Consider the following 15,535-nt stretch of genomic DNA (forward strand, 5'->3'; position numbering starts at 1 on the left):
GTCGCTCTCTGCGCCCGCTCGTGGTGCGTGCCGTTTCTTTCGCTCTCACGGCGGCGCTCGTTGCTGCCGGCTGCACCTGCGTACGCTCCGCTGCGCTGTAGTCGCGCCTGCGTCAGGCACGTAGCGTGCGCTTCTCGTGGTGCCCTCGTGAAGACGCTCCTTCGTTCGGCGCTCGCTTGCGCCAACGCGTTCGAACACTTCATTAGTCGCCTGGCCAGATCCCGCAGGATTAAGACGTGTGAGCGCTTGCGCTGGCTTGCGCTCTCTCCATTGGCATAGAATGGCCCCGACGGTCAACAACCATGTGCCTACTCGCTGTGTGCGTTTGCACAGTTCATAAGTTTACATAAAGAATCCTCAAAGCTTACCGGAACTGCACATTCCACACACACCTTCCATTACAGAAAGTTAACCCATCTAGCGCCATTACGTTTCTTAAAGGAGACCTAGATACAAAAATTCGAACACATTTTGAGTGATACTTCGCACTGATGGGAGCACATAGGTGTCATCTGCACAATACCAATCACAAAATGCGGCCTAAAACGTATTTTATTTGAGATTTGACGTTCGTACAAGCCCCAAATCGGAAGGACATACGCCACATTCATCAACAATGTAAATGACTTAATCGACTAATTAGCAAAATTCTGAACCGATGTGCTTTAGTCACAATTTTTAAGCAGCTCTGGTTTTGGGTAACAGAAAAAAGTGAAGTGACGAAAGGAATCATATTGTACCGATTGAATTTAATGCGGATCGTGACACGCATGCAGCAAGCTCGTTGCTCCTTACCTTTGGTGGTCCTACAAGTAAATGTTTGTACATAGTGACTTCACAAGACCTTGCGCAAAAAGAAATCCAGTTTATCTCGCAAGTCTATTCATTTGTGCTAAACGCCTCGTCTTTCTTGTTCGTTTGTTATTTTTTTTCTTTTAATTTCTGGTTCTTACGTAATTTGCGCAGACACGATAAGCCTTGTAGCCATCTTTCCATTTCGTTACATAAACCTTCAAAGTGTTGCTTCGGTCAACTTTGGCTGATAATGCCGCGCATTTCCAGCCTGTTTCTCTGCATTTATTCATGCGTTCTTCACTGTGCTTGAACTTTTTCTCAAATATGAATCAACACCAAGGCGCACAACTTCCGCTACTTCATAACAAGGGCTACAGTAGGGTTCTCAGACACGCGGCCCGTGGACGTTTTGCTAGTAGCCCGCGGCTTCACGAGGAGTAAAATGTCTGTGACATCGCTAAATTCTACTCGCATTACTTATTCGCCTATTGCAATTAATAACGCTTTGCTCGGGTTAACTACAGAGACGGGACTGGTGGCAATCATTTTTTATTTCGTGAGGCGCCCCCTGCGGTCACCCTGTGTTGAAAGATCACCTTGGAACAACATCTCTGTTTGAGGATCGGCGTCCAGATTTGAGTAATTCTGCAGATCACTGTGGATATATTTTTCGGATCATAACGCCAAATCCCCTTCAGAAATCATCCATATATGAGATATGGGAAATGCGTCCTTTCGAATGGCAGCGTTAAGTGACATTTTGTTTGTTATTTCTCACATGTCCGTATGCTATTGCTGCATTTTTTGTAATATACCCCATCCATGTAGCCATAGGAGGTCCCCCTGTCAGTTTCTCTGAAACTTTGGGACCCCCTGCTGTAAAACGCTAACCATGTAACTCAACTGAACTATTTAATAAACTTGACTTGACCTGACTTGACTTGACTTGTTCAACCCCCCCCCCTCCGCTCTTCAACATTCTTCGCTGTCCCGACCCTTGTGGGACTAAATATCCTGACTGCGGCCCGCTAGCTGAGGTGAGTCTCAGACCGCTGGCCTACAGCCACTGCCTGGTTAGCGCGGTGAAATTTCATCGCCCTCTACGCCGCCGCTCAGTGTGTTCGAGTCGCCACCTTCGAGATGTTGTTCTTGACGTTCCTGGCTCCGGGCACTGCCACCTCTCGTCAGCCTGCCGAGAATAAGCTTGTCCAGCACTGCAGTCGGCGCTTCGCAGGCGATGAAGACGAAGTACGAGAACACCAAGCACCACACGAGCACACCGAAGTAAAGCGTGCCCTGCAAGAAATTTCAGGTCTGTTGTTCCACACATTACAAGAATGAGAGGGAAAGCTGCACGTCAACTATTTTAGAAGCGATTGCCTGAGCATTTCAAACTGTCCGCGAGAGGGTTCTCCTTACTACTCTCGTCTAGCGAGAAAGAAAAATTGAGCTCGGCATCTGCAAATTGCCGGGTATATTGTTCAATTTATCTCTATTCAATCATGCGTGCATATGTTGAGGTGCTTAACGTTTCAGAACATTTTCTCTTTTTTTTTGTTAGAAACTGTTCGGTTTGGAAGACTGTACTCAAGTGATCTTGATTACTGTCCTGAATTCATTTTTTTTTTCCTTGCGTTCTTTATGAATAGACACTTTAAATTTCAAATCGATAAGCAGGATTGTCGTTAATGGCTTTTTAGCGCTAAATTGGCTACTTTTCGACCCCGTTTGGCGACGAAAATTTTCGGTTGCCTCGATGGCTACTTTCTGGCTACTTTTAAACTTCAGATTTGGCGCATTAAGTAACCATGTTTCTCATTGTTTGCCGATAAAATGCGTTGTTTTTAAGCTTTTATGTCGTTTCAGCCGATGCGCGCTCACGTCCTCCACCAACCAGTAGCCTCATGCGCATCGAGGCGGCAATACGGAGTGGTGAAGTTGCGTGCATGTAGGCAAACGCATGGTCAGCAAGCTGCTGATGCTGCGCACCATCTATGCTGATACTGCGCGCAAGTTTCTACGAGTAATTCTGGTGCACTGTTCGTGTACTCGTGTAAACTTGACAAAAACAAAGATCCGCAACAAAATGAAGCTGGCGTGTTCATCGTTTCACTATTTGGAGCTGGACTTGTACTACATAAACTCTACTATTCAAATTTGGTCTGCAGCTTCAAGGAAAAACTGTTTCAACGTTTAATGTTCCTACTGACTTGCTAGCTGTAATGTAATGCTGTAATGTATTAGTTTGTATCTGGCAAGATCGTTTTCTACATAAGCTATATGCGCGTGCAATGGATTATTTAAATTTGTTCATTTTTTTGCAACTTACCTGGGGCTCGAAGACCAATATAGGGGTAAACTGTGTTCTTATTTTTATGATCTTGCTTAATTCAAAATGATATTATTTATTGATCAATATTAAGGACTGTACTCATAATACCGCTTCTGTTCTATTTGGCTACAAATTTGGCAATAACATCAAATTACATGGCTACTTCGGCTACTTTTGGCTTGAGTTCTGGCTCCTTTTCAAGTCCACCCAACGGCAACCCTGACGATAACCGTACCTCTCATGGAGGCAGAGCTGTGGTGGAACAGCTAACGGGCTCAGTTTCATTACCTTCAGGATCACTAACGCCAGGCAGTGAGATAGCAGGAGTAGTCGGAAAGTGATAACGAAAAGATTTATCCATTCGGCTATTCGGCATGAAGGGCAGTTTGGGCTACGTATAGCACCACTCTCATGACACATTTTTGTTCTGTTGGTAGCGAGAGTTACGTACTTAATCTCAGTCTCATGTTACGTCTAGTACGTTCAATGAGAACAGCCAGCCACTAGCACATTCTGGCGCGCAATATTGGGGAGCTAGGCCTGATGTTTTTTTCAAAAGTTGCTACTGCGGAACACGCCGAGATTTTAAACAGTAAAGCGTCCGAGCCCTGCGTACTTTTGCGCGGAACTGCACACTTAGAAAAGTAGAAAAATGCTATTTCTTCAATTGAAAGCCCGCAGAAAGGAAGCACTTTGGCTGGCACTGTGTTACATCACAGCACGAATTCCCGGCGTCTAGAACTTACCTGATTAAACGCAGAAAAATACACTCGTTCTCTCGACGAGTGCATCATCAGTTCGAAGAGCGGCAGGTGGATTAAGTACACGCCATACGAAAGCTTACTCAATGGTACGAATGCATTCCAAGACAGGAACTTGTTCACAGGGCCTAAAAGAAAAACAAGGGCTTGTCTCAGTCATGGTAATGTGTACAAACGACGGAGAGAAGCCATTATGGCTGTCCTTCTCCATCTTTAGAAGAAAAGACGTCCTTCGTTACGCTAAGCGCTTAATGTAACCCGAAGATCACGGCAGGGGACCGAAATTTAAGGCCCGGCCAGAACTTTGCCTGATGAGCATCCACGCATGCAGAGCGTCCTTCTCATGCGTCCTTCTCATATAGATGCATGAGAGAAGCCCTTGTGCCCCTAACACATTTCTCCTCTAGCTAAGTTGGGCCCCCTAGAACGAAAAGAGACTTTAAGCAATGAGTGCACTGCAGCCATTCCTTATTATGCTCATTGATCAAGGGCCAACAGCGACCCGTACGCACCGTACCAAAATTTCGAAACAACTGGCACTTCTATGTCCATGGCCCGCCAGCTAATACAATATCTAAAACCGAATCGTTCGTGTCCGGATCTGTCTTGCTTTGCTTTTGCTTTGTGCCAAGAGGCGGTGATTTTTTAACAGCGGCAGGAGGAACGCGTCGTTTTATTGCAAAGATGGCGTACTCTCCGATAGCCGCACCCTCGGGCGAACGATCTCGCTTTGCCGTTGTGTCCTCGAGTGATTGTTCTTGAGTTTTTTTATTGGCACGAGCACCGTGTGACGCTCTTGTTGCTCTTCCAAGCACATGCGGTCGAGCACTTACTTCCGGTTTTAAGAATGCTCATAAAGAGTATCCTGAAAGATATAAAAATTGATCTTTCTGCTTCAGTTTAAGAGTTATATTGTATATATACATATATCATAGAATAACTTGACTTAGGGGCCAATTAATTATCAGGATAATTAACAAAGTTAACCTATTCACTTCATTGAAAGATTGTGAGAATCTGGAATTGTTGTGGCACCTCGCGCAGCAGATCTCAACCACGCGCTTATTTCTACATGGCCTCTGAGATCCGTCTCGGCAGTGCGACGAAACATTTTAGCTAACGACAAGAATACACCAGAGCACACGAATGCCGGAAAATAAAGACAGAATCGAATAAAACCGGGGTGCGGTGGTAGAACAAGAATGGAAAGGAGGGCGTTCTCACCACCTCGGCCCGTAGAACAAGCCAGAGTAATCCAAGCAAGAGAGATCGACCACGCTATCCTGTCGAAGAAGGCGACGATTATCTCTACGCTGTCAGATGCAGGACTGTCCTTTGAGTACCATGGAAACTTCACGAATACGCAGAAGAGGCCGCAACTGACAGATACGCACCAGCCTGCCAGCTGAAAAGTCTGTAAACAATAAGGGAGTTTACGTTACTTACGTACCTTGCGGAGACAGCTATAGAAGCGCTTCAGCGGAGAATTTTAGTATTCAGGCACGACAGCCGTTGGCACCTTAGTACTCAAGCTCTCTGTTGTTTGCAAGGTCTATTCTGCGATGTGACCAAGTTCTCAGGAAATAGAGAGGTGTAACGTCCGTTAAAGCTTAGCGTGTGTCTTTGACCCAGTCTTCGATGTACAGGCGCGGAACCCTATGAGGAGCTTCGCGGGTTGTGTACTCGCAGTAATTTTTGCATTTAGCGCTGCGGGATATAGAAGATAGCGCACCAAAATGGCGGAACAGAGGCTGCCCGTTCGATCCGATTTTCGACTTATGACTTGTTACCAGTCACGGTAGCGACGCATAAATGGTGACATCAACTTTCGCTTAGTCCTACCTCTAATCGAGGAGCAGATATGGGTGATGTCGTTTCGTTAGTTTTAAGATCGCGCAATTATTTCTATGTTGCCGGGTCTAACAAGAAACGTTGCCGTGGCCGCAAGAGGGCTTTGACTTGAATATACCAGATGGCGCCACCAATGGCGGCGCTTGGAGGCGACGGCCGCCAGCCTTGCACCTATCGTCTCGTCGTGCACATCTCGCTCCTCCGTAGTAAATGGTACCATTTGTTTTCGCTTCGTGTCATGTTTCTTCAGTAATAAACTGCCGTCATGTTACTTCGCTATCAACTCGCTATGATTCATTTGCAAAAAGTTTCATTTTATTGATAGCCTTCGTCACCTCTGTTCCTTCTCTTTATGCGCAATAATATCTAAAATATGTTGATTTCTCCTAGCGCGTGTGAGTCAGCTATTGAATGTACAACAAAAAGACAATGGTCACATGTTAAAAAGTCTTTTTTTACTCTTGATAGAGCTGCCCTTAAATGACTCTACTTAAGATATAAAAACAGTAATGGAGGGATCAACTAGGTTTTTTTTTTCTCTATAATTCCTTATGATTGCTTTCATTTCCCACCACTTTCTGTTACGGGCATCTATAAGGCACTGCGGGTAATGAAAAAATCAGCAGTTGTTCTGTGTACGAATACCACTGATGAGCGAAGCTTCTTAGAAATAGGACGCAAGCGACTATGTACGTTTTGAAACTAGTTTTTGCACCACGCGCCTTGTTTTTTTGTATTTTTTCTGCAACGCGCGCTCATTGTCTTTTTGTGCCGGCGCCGGGTGGGGAGAACGTCTGCTACTACCTTCAACAAAGCGCCCGTAGTGCGCTAGAATGATGGTTGTATAATGAAAACACTGGGCTACAAGCGGTGCTCGTCGTAACAGTAGCAGCAGGAACTGGACGGGCGCGGGCAGCGTGGCAGCACGAACGCGGGCTAGGCAGCTCCAGCTCGTGCCTCGCGCAGGGCTGGCGATGTGGCTGCAGCGCTGGACATTCCTCTTCACTACTATTCGTCCCCCGTCGGAAAGGAGCCATCCTGGCGACTCACGGTGAACTTATTACGAGCGGATCGTAATAGGGCTTCAGACGCTGTACGTGAACAGTTTCACGACCCCGAAAGCGTTGGTCCGTAGATGGTGTGACTGGTTCGACGATATAGTTCACAGGTGACGTCTGCGCAACAACACGGTAGGGTCCCTGATACTTGGAAACAAGCTTGGAGGAGAGACCAGTAGGGACAGCTGGAACCCAAAGCCACACAAGGGAGTCCGGAAGAAAGTGAGGACACGGGTGGTCATCGTCGCGCCGAGATTTTTGTCTCCATTGGTCGACGGTTGTGAACGACCGGGCGAGCTGACGGCATTCCTCGGCGCGGCGGGCAACTTCAGAGATGGGTGTAGATTCGGAGACATCGGGTCGGTACGGCAGAATGGTATCGAGTGTGGTCGAGGGTTCTCGGCCATATACGAGGAAAAATGGCGAAAAGCCTGTAGTCGCCTGTGGAGCAGTGTTGTAGGCGTACGTCACAAAGGGCAAAATTAGGTCCCAGTCAGAGTGATCCGAGGCAACATACTTAGAGATCATGTCGCCAAGGGTGCGGTTGAATCTTTCCGTCAAGCCATTAGTTTGAGGATGGTAGGCGGTAGTAGTACGATGAACGATACGACATTCGGCAAGGAGTGCGTTCACGACTTCGGAAAGGAACACACGTCCCCTGTCGCTCAGAAGTTCGCGCGGTGCGCCGTGACGGAGAATGAAGTTCCGCAGGAGGAAAGATGATATGTCGCGGGCCGTGGCAGCAGGCAGAGCGGCTGTTTCTGCGTATCGCGTCAGGTGGTCAACAGCGACAACTACCCAGCGGTTTCCAGAAGCCGTGCACGGAAGGGGCCCATACAGGTCAATGCCAATGCGGTCGAAGGGCCTGGCCGGGCAAGGGATTGGCTGGAGCGGACCAGAGGCGTGCTGATGAGCAGCTTTGCGTCGTTGGCACTGTGGGCAGGACTGAATGTACTTGCGCACAAAGGTGTACATGCCTCGCCAATGGAACCTGGAGGAAAGGCGGGCGTATGTTTTGAAGACGCCCGCATGTGCGCACTGTGGGTCAGCGTGGAAAGCTGAACATATTTTTGCACGAAGATGGCGAGGTATGACCAGTAACCACTTGCGGCCGTCAGACGTGTAGTTCCGGCGATAGAGGAGACCATCGCGGATTTCGAAGTGGGAAGCTTGACGGCGCAATGCTCGAGAAGCTGAAGGAAAAGTCGACGGGTCGGAAAGGAATCGCAGAAGGGCGCTGATCCAGGCATCCTTGCGTTGCTCAGACGCCATGTCGCAGCCTGCTGGGAACGGAAGTGTTTCGTCTACGGCAGATAGGCAGGCAGCGCTTTCGGTTGACACAGGCGAGCGTGATAGGGCGTCGGCATCGGTGTGGCGGCGGCCAGACCTGTAGACGACACGCATGTCGAAATCTTGCAACCGCAAAGCCCAGCGAGCTAAACGGCCGTAGGGGTCCTTCAACGTAGATAGCCAGCAAAGAGCATGGTGATCTGTCACTACGTCGAAGGGGCGGCCATAAAGATAGGGTCTAAATTTGCCAAGAGCCCAAATTATGGCCAGACATTCCTTCTCCGTAACAGAATAATTCTTCTCGGCTTTAGTGAGGGTACGGCTTGCGTATGCGACGACGTATTCTTGGAACCCCGACTTGCGCTGCGCGAGCACGGCGCCGAGTCCAACACCGCTGGCGTCGGTGTGTACCTCAGTCGGAGCGGAAGGGTCGAAGTGACGCAGGATTGGCGGTGAGATTAGCAGACAGCGCAACTCTTGGAAGGCATCGTCACAGGCGGGTGACCAAACGTAAGTTTTTGAATCGCTTCGTAGGAGTTGATTCAAGGGAGCGGTGATGGTCGCAAAATTACGAATGAAGCGGCGAAAGTACGAACAGAGGCCAAGGAATGCTGCGAAGTTCTTTTAAAGACGCAGGTCGAGGAAAGTCAAGCGACTGCCCGAAGCTTGGCGGTGTCGGGAAGAATGCCGTCTTTGGACACAACATGGCCGAGGATGGTGAGCTGACTTGCGACCAAGGCGGTATTTCTTCAGGTTGAGCTGAAGGCCGGCGTCAGTTAGGCACTGCAGTACTTCCTCTAGCCTGCTGAGATGTGTGGGAAAATCTGGTGAAAATATAACTACGTCATCTAAGTAGCAGAGGCACGTTTTCCACTTAAGACCACGCAAAAGATTGTCCATCATCCGCTCGAATGTTGCGGGCGCGTTGCAAAGACCAAAAGGCATGACACGGAATTCGTAAAGACCATCAGGTGTGACGAAAGCCGTTTTAGGTTGGTCGTCAGGTGCCATGGGGACTTGCCAATAGCCGCTCCGTAAGTCGATAGAAGAGAAGAACTCCGCGCCTTGGAGGCAGTCAAGGGCGTCGTCAATTCTCGGTAAGGGGTAAACGTCTTTTCGAGTTATCTTGTTAAGACGACGGTAATCAACGCAGAAGCGAATTGACCCATCCTTCTTCTTAACAAGAACAACTGGAGATGCCCAGGGGCTATTCGAAGGCTGGATGACGCCGCGCTTCAGCATGTCAGCTACTTGGTCGTCGATAACCTGGCGCTCTGTCGCGGACACACGATAGGGTCTTTGTCGCAGTGGCGCATTGGTACCCGTGTCGATGCGGTGACTTACAGCTGACGTGCGGCCGAGGGAAGCATGCTGGCAGTCGAAGGAAGAGCGGAACTTGTCGAGGAGGCGTAGAAGCTGGGCGCGTTGAGAAACGGTGAGCGTGTCGGCGATGGAGCTGCTCAGTACGTCAGGCGTAGTAGTCTGCTGCGAGGAATCACAGGACACTCCGGCGACTTCGTGTTCGGCGGTAGAACCGGTTGGCAGGTCAATGATGGTAGAAGGGTCGACACTGTGGACACGCCCGACGCACTCGCCACGAAGCAGTGTTAAAGGACATGACTGCAGGTTCGAGACGAGCAGTCTGCTGACGCCGTGACGAATTTCCAATACGGCAAAAGGCAGCGGGGAGCATTTGCGACAGGCGAAAATGGCAGATGGCGTAAAAAGGGCGCTCGACTCGGCGATGCTGTTGCAGGACACCGTGGCAAGGGCAAAAGAGTGCGGCGGTATTGAAACGTCTTCCGCAACAAATAGTTTGTCCTCGGTTTCAGGAGCGTCAAATAACGGGGCGTCGCAAAGCACTTCAAATACCACCTCAGCGCGAGAGCAGTCGATGACAGCCTTATTAGCGGAGAGAAAGTCCCAGCCCAAAATGAGGTCGTGGGAGCATGAATGCAGCACTAATAATTCGACGACATAGAGCAGGCCATTAATCACAACGCGAGCAGTACATGCAGCGGCCGGCGTGATGCGATCGGCGCTGGCGGTACGAAGAGATATGTTCGATAGCGGCGTCGTAACTTTTTTTAGCAAGCGGCAGAGTTTGGCACTCATCACTGAAACTGCGGCACCAGTGTCGACAAGGGCGAGTGCAGCGACGCCGTCCACAGATACATCAATAACATTCGTCGGTGAAGGGAGAGGTCTTGGTCGTTTCGCGGGTGACGCAGTTCCTGCCTCTGGAACTGCGGCAATTAGTTTTCCTGCTCCGGCGTGGATGAACGACGACGCATCGGCGATAGCGAGCGGCGTCGAGGCGATGGCGAGCGGCGGTTAACAGGAGGGCGGTGGTCGGTGTAAGAAGACATCTGGCCGGGGTTCCGAGATGCTGAGAACGGTGGGCGCGGTGACACATACGTGTCAGAATCGAAGCTCTGGTGGTAGGGAGGTACGCGCCGACGGCAATATCGCGCGACGTGGCCAGGCAGGCCACACGCAAACAGATCGGTCGGTTGTCGAGAGTGCGCCATTGGCGACTACTCTGTGGGTACCTTGCCTGATCGAAGCGGGGAGTTGGTCGCACTGGAACGGCTGAGGGTAATGACGCAAAAGTCTGAGGCGGTGGCCGTGCGGCAACTTCAGCATAGGTGAGAGGCGCATTCACCTCGGCACAGACAACAGGGGTCGTCAACGGCGGAGTGTCGCGGGCAGAAGGCAGGGCCGCGCAAACTTGCTCTTGGATTACCTGGCGAATGTTTGCTGGCAAAGGCGACGGTGGTGGTCCGGCTGGTGATAGTAGAGAAAGCTGACGAGCAACCTCAGCACGTACGAAATCCTTGATCTGGGACAGCAGTGACTCAAGGTCAGGAGCGGTAGCGACGCTCGAAATGGTTTCGTCCGAAACGTGCTGGCGCCGCGTGAGAAGACGCTGTCTGCGGAGCTCGTCGAAGCTCTGGCAAAGCTCGATAAGTTCAGAGACAGTGGCAGGGTTCTTCGAGAGCAGCATTTGGAAGGCATCATCGCAAATGCCCTTCATGATGTGGCGTACCTTGTCCGCTTCCGCCATGGTTGGGTTGACACGCCGGCAGAGGTCGAGGATGTCCTCGATGTAGCTGGTGAATGTTTCGCCAGTTTGCTGGGACCGGCTTCGGAGTCGTTGTTCTGCTCGAAGTTTGCGCACACCAGGGCGTCCGAAAACAGCTGCGATGCTGGTTTTAAAGGTCGTCCAAGTGGGGATGTCGGCCTCGTGGTTTTTGTACCATAGCTTGGCGACATCCGTTAAGTAAAACATCACGATGCCAAGCTTCATGGGATCGTCCCATTTGTTGCTAGCACTCGCGCGTTCATAGGATTCAAGCCAATCCTCGACGTCTTTTTCATCGGTGCCGCTGAAGATCTCGGGCTCTCGCAGACGCTGGGCACCGGGACACGTGGGCGGGGAAGCCGGTGGGGGTGTCGGGACGGCGTCGTCAGGCATGACGGACGGGAGCTTTCGGCTACGCAATTCCAGGGCCGGGGAAAACCGCAGCAGCCTCCACCAAAATATAATGAAAACACTGGGCTACAAGCGGTGCTCGTCGTAACAGTAGCAGCAGGAACTGGACGGGCGCGGGCAGCGTGGCAGCACGAACGCGGGCTAGGCAGCTCCAGCTCGTGCCTCGCGCAGGGCTGGCGATGTGGCTGCAGCGCTGGACATTCCTCTTCACTACAGTTGTCATTTCACAATCCACGATAAAGGTGGTGAAAGTGAAGACGACCATTATACCCAGCTGTGCACAGAGCTTACTTCTTTTAATCTCGAATTTCTGATGCGCTAGAACAAACCGCTCAAGGCCTATCACCGGCCACTACAACCCAAAGTGATGCTTAAGAGAAGGGAGCTTTAACGGCGACGGTGGAGTGCGGGCCTAAGGAGCTTCGCTCCTAAAACGTTTTCACTGAGTATTCCACATTGTGTAGCTGAAGCCAGCTTATCAACCCAATTTGCAACGCAGCAGTCTTAATGTGCATTCCTACCGCAGAGGCATTTCGTTGCTGTCATTGATGCCAGCCAGTGAAGTATCAAGCGTAGTGACAGTGACCGAGTTCAGTTACACTTCTCATAAGCTTGCTAAGGTATTCGGACGTCGATAATGCTAAACACTGCCACATACGCCGCTTTTGTAAGAAATCACAGCGCGTGCTTGGTTACATGCCAACGTGCATAACCACGTAAATCACGAGGTAAACGTTAAGTTTAAAAGTGCACCTTGGAAATCTTCCGCTCTCTGAATTCAGGGAAGATGAGAGAAGTCATGCAGCCGCTGAAGTAGCACACGGCGTGGTAAAAAGGCTGGCTGTAATAATCGCTCATTGTCATCATCATTCGCCTGCAAGAAAAACGAAAGTAAATGCCACGTAAATCAATTCATTCATTCATTCAATTCTGAAAGTGCCAATTAACACGCCTAGGACTCATTACTGGTGCGTATTTCGTACACATAAAACAGAAAACCGGCAGAAACATGGGAGGAGGAATACAGTAAAAATGGAAAATTACTCGAGGGCAAAAATAAGACGTGGAGCAAAAAAATAACAAATTCGCAACATCATAACAACAGGTATTTAATGCAAAGTATTTCTCAGCGAACCAATGGCATGCTGACCGTTTCTATCTATCTATCTATCTATCTATCTATCTATCTATCTATCTATCTATCTATCTATCTATCTATCTATCTATCTATCTATCTATCTATCTATCTAGCAAACGTCATTTGCAGTTTCTATGAACCGAAGAACGGCAAAAATAGCCGTAGCAAATTTTATAGGACACTTCGCGGATGTTAAAGAGGTCATGAAGCACCCCTTGGGCTTGTTGAAAAAACACATCCTGCGGAAAGCTGACACGGCTATGAACTGCTCTGCCAAATACTACAGTCGTGCGCGCCGCGTAAAGGCCACAGGCGGAGCGCGAAGTTGCCGTTTCCCCAGGCGCCCTCTTTTCAAACAGAGGCCGGTTCTCACTCTCGTCGGTGGGCGGGGCGTCTGGCAGTTTACGTCGCAAGAGACATAGCACGCTTATTGGCCGATAGCCGACGTAAATCGAGAGCGGCGTTCGGATCAGATGCGCTTCTTGCCGCGGGGTGCCGCCACTTGCCGGCGCCGCACTCCTCAGTACACGGTAGCCGCACTCGCGCGAGCGAATCACAGCGGGAGAGCGATCGCGTTTCATGACGCGCACTGACGTAACTTCTTTCCCCCATGCCATCCCTCCCTGTCTAGCTTCCAGTGCGCTCGTCGGCACGAGAAAAGAGAGAAAGCGCTCGGAGCGTGCGCCAAACCCCCGTAAATCCGCTGATTCTTGACGGATTCGAGAAATTTTTGCGGCAATCGATTCGGGAGGCAGTAAACTCCCATAATGAGGTCATTACATCATTACTTGGAAAAGTGGTTCATGACCCCTTTAAACAAGGAAACGACATGCCGCCCGTTACAGTTATCGATTTTATAATATAGCAGGCAGAAGTGCTGCAACGAACCTCAGCCAGCTGCCACGATGCGGGGATCTTAAATAAACGTATTACATCAATGGTTGCCGAACAAGACATGCTAATGTGCTTATGCTCTAATTTTTAGCAGTTGCTTGTCACTTATTTGGAGAGTTCATTTCCTACGCATGTCAACGCATGATTGTGAGAAATGACAGTGCTCTTTAAGTTCTCGTGTTCCCATTTTTAAGCACGAAATGCACGAAATGCAGTAAACTCCCGTTGCCAGTAACCTTCACCTGACCTTGAGCCAAACGCCGGAATGTTATCTGGGCACAGTTGCGAGTGCAACACAAGACATCTGGACAACTACTCAAAATTTAGTCGCAGGCCCACAACGCTTACTTAGGAGAGGACCGCATTAGACGCGTTACTTACTGCTCAAACAGGTTACAAAAGATATTGCTTCGGAGTTCTTAATAATGTCTGTTCGCAATAATAATGACGCTGTAACTTGCAGTACGCTGACGTTTCCTTTTTTTTTTTTTTATCTCCAACAGACACGTTCCAAAGGCAGATTCAGGGCACCATACACTGGTCCTTTCTATCGCCAACAGCATGCCCATGCTTTATTAAGCGTCGCGGCAATCGGAGCTAATCGTGGAGGCAATGGATTCGCGGCACTGGCTGCCGCATCTTCCGAGAGATGGCGCCACGCAGCGTGCGGCGCATCGCGCAACGTGGCGCCTGAGGTTGCGGCTAGTACTTCCTCCAACCAATCTGCTTTGCCGGTGGCCAGTTCATTCTTATATCTGCTCTCGATTACGGGAGAGGCAACCATTCTCTTATTCTTCGGAAAACGAATATTTGGGCCAAATATTGTTCAGGAAGAAAGATACAGTAGCTGTCGCCTTATGATTGGCTTGAGAAAAAGGTGCACAACAGTACGTTAGTTTTTCGTTGATTTATTTGAGCAAGCAAAACTTACTGCTTTTGCACGCGGAGTTCTTTCGAGGCACTCTTCGCGGAAATGTACTTACTGAAATTTCGGGAAAGGAATAACGAGGAACGGCAGCAGATGAAACCTGGCCATGGTCCATGTTGCAATGGCGCAGCCTAGCAGAGAGAGGGTGGCTAACGCCGCCAGAGCCAGATGCTTTCGTCTGCCAGGAGAGAGCACATTTTCACTTATATAATATAATAATTGCTGGGGTCTAACGTCCCGAAACCACGGTAGGATTATTAGAGACGCCGTTATGGAGGGCTCCGGAAATTTTGACCACCTGGGGTTCTTTAAAATGCCCCTCAATCTAAGCAAGCGGGCCTCAAGAATTTTCGCCTCCATCGAAAATGTGGCCTCCGCCACATTTTCACTTCGACACCACAACTTGTTCGCGGAGTAATTTTACCACCAGCACTGCAAGTAATCCATGACGCCAGCGTTCTGCCTACTGTCAGTGCTTACTTCACTTGTGCTTCGCAGTGTGGACGCGCTTCTACTCCAACAGACGGGCTCGACCCTAGCTACGACAAGTTGTTTTTTTCTGCCACCTTAATTAATTTCCATTTGAATCATAGTTAGAACAGTACATCTATAACTACAAATAAGGACCCCTATGCCTTCCTTGGCTTCTTTGTCTTTTAGGTTGTGCCATATTCATTAGGTTGTACCTTACAAAAAAAACAAGCCCTCGATCCATTTTCCTTTTTTATGCTTCATGAAGTAATGTCAGCAGACTTCATTCGTGTCGATCCAGCTGCAGTTGTCTAATAAAAGTGTTTTTCCAACCATCCGCTGTAGGCTTCCAGTTCCAATTAAATATATTTTTACTAGACAATGACTCAACATATACGAGGGATCGGCACAGCATCCACTTCAATAGAAAGCTGCACGGGGCCTTTCAAATAGAAGCTGCAGTAAGAAATGCAGAAACAACCTTAAGAGCTATTTTACGAAGAAATATATGCACACAACAC

At 49.3% G+C, this 15,535-nt stretch overlaps 1 protein-coding gene across 1 annotated transcript; it reads right to left on the bottom strand.

Annotated features, from left to right (window-relative positions):
- Nucleotides 1–1,869: 1,869 nt before the first annotated feature.
- LOC119391324 (nose resistant to fluoxetine protein 6) lies at nucleotides 1,870–14,651 on the bottom strand. The gene is made up of 5 exons (XM_049415243.1): nucleotides 14,599–14,651; nucleotides 12,337–12,457; nucleotides 5,113–5,302; nucleotides 3,874–4,016; nucleotides 1,870–2,091 (listed from the first exon to the last, which is right to left on the bottom strand). The coding sequence occupies exons 1-5, from the start codon at nucleotides 14,649–14,651 to the stop codon at nucleotides 1,870–1,872; spliced, it is 729 nt and encodes a 242-aa protein (XP_049271200.1).
- Between the last annotated feature and the right edge of the window lie 884 nt (nucleotides 14,652–15,535).

Source organism: Rhipicephalus sanguineus, chromosome 4 (genome assembly GCF_013339695.2).
Source record: "Rhipicephalus sanguineus isolate Rsan-2018 chromosome 4, BIME_Rsan_1.4, whole genome shotgun sequence".
NCBI classification, from domain to species: Eukaryota; Metazoa; Arthropoda; class Arachnida; order Ixodida; family Ixodidae; genus Rhipicephalus; species Rhipicephalus sanguineus.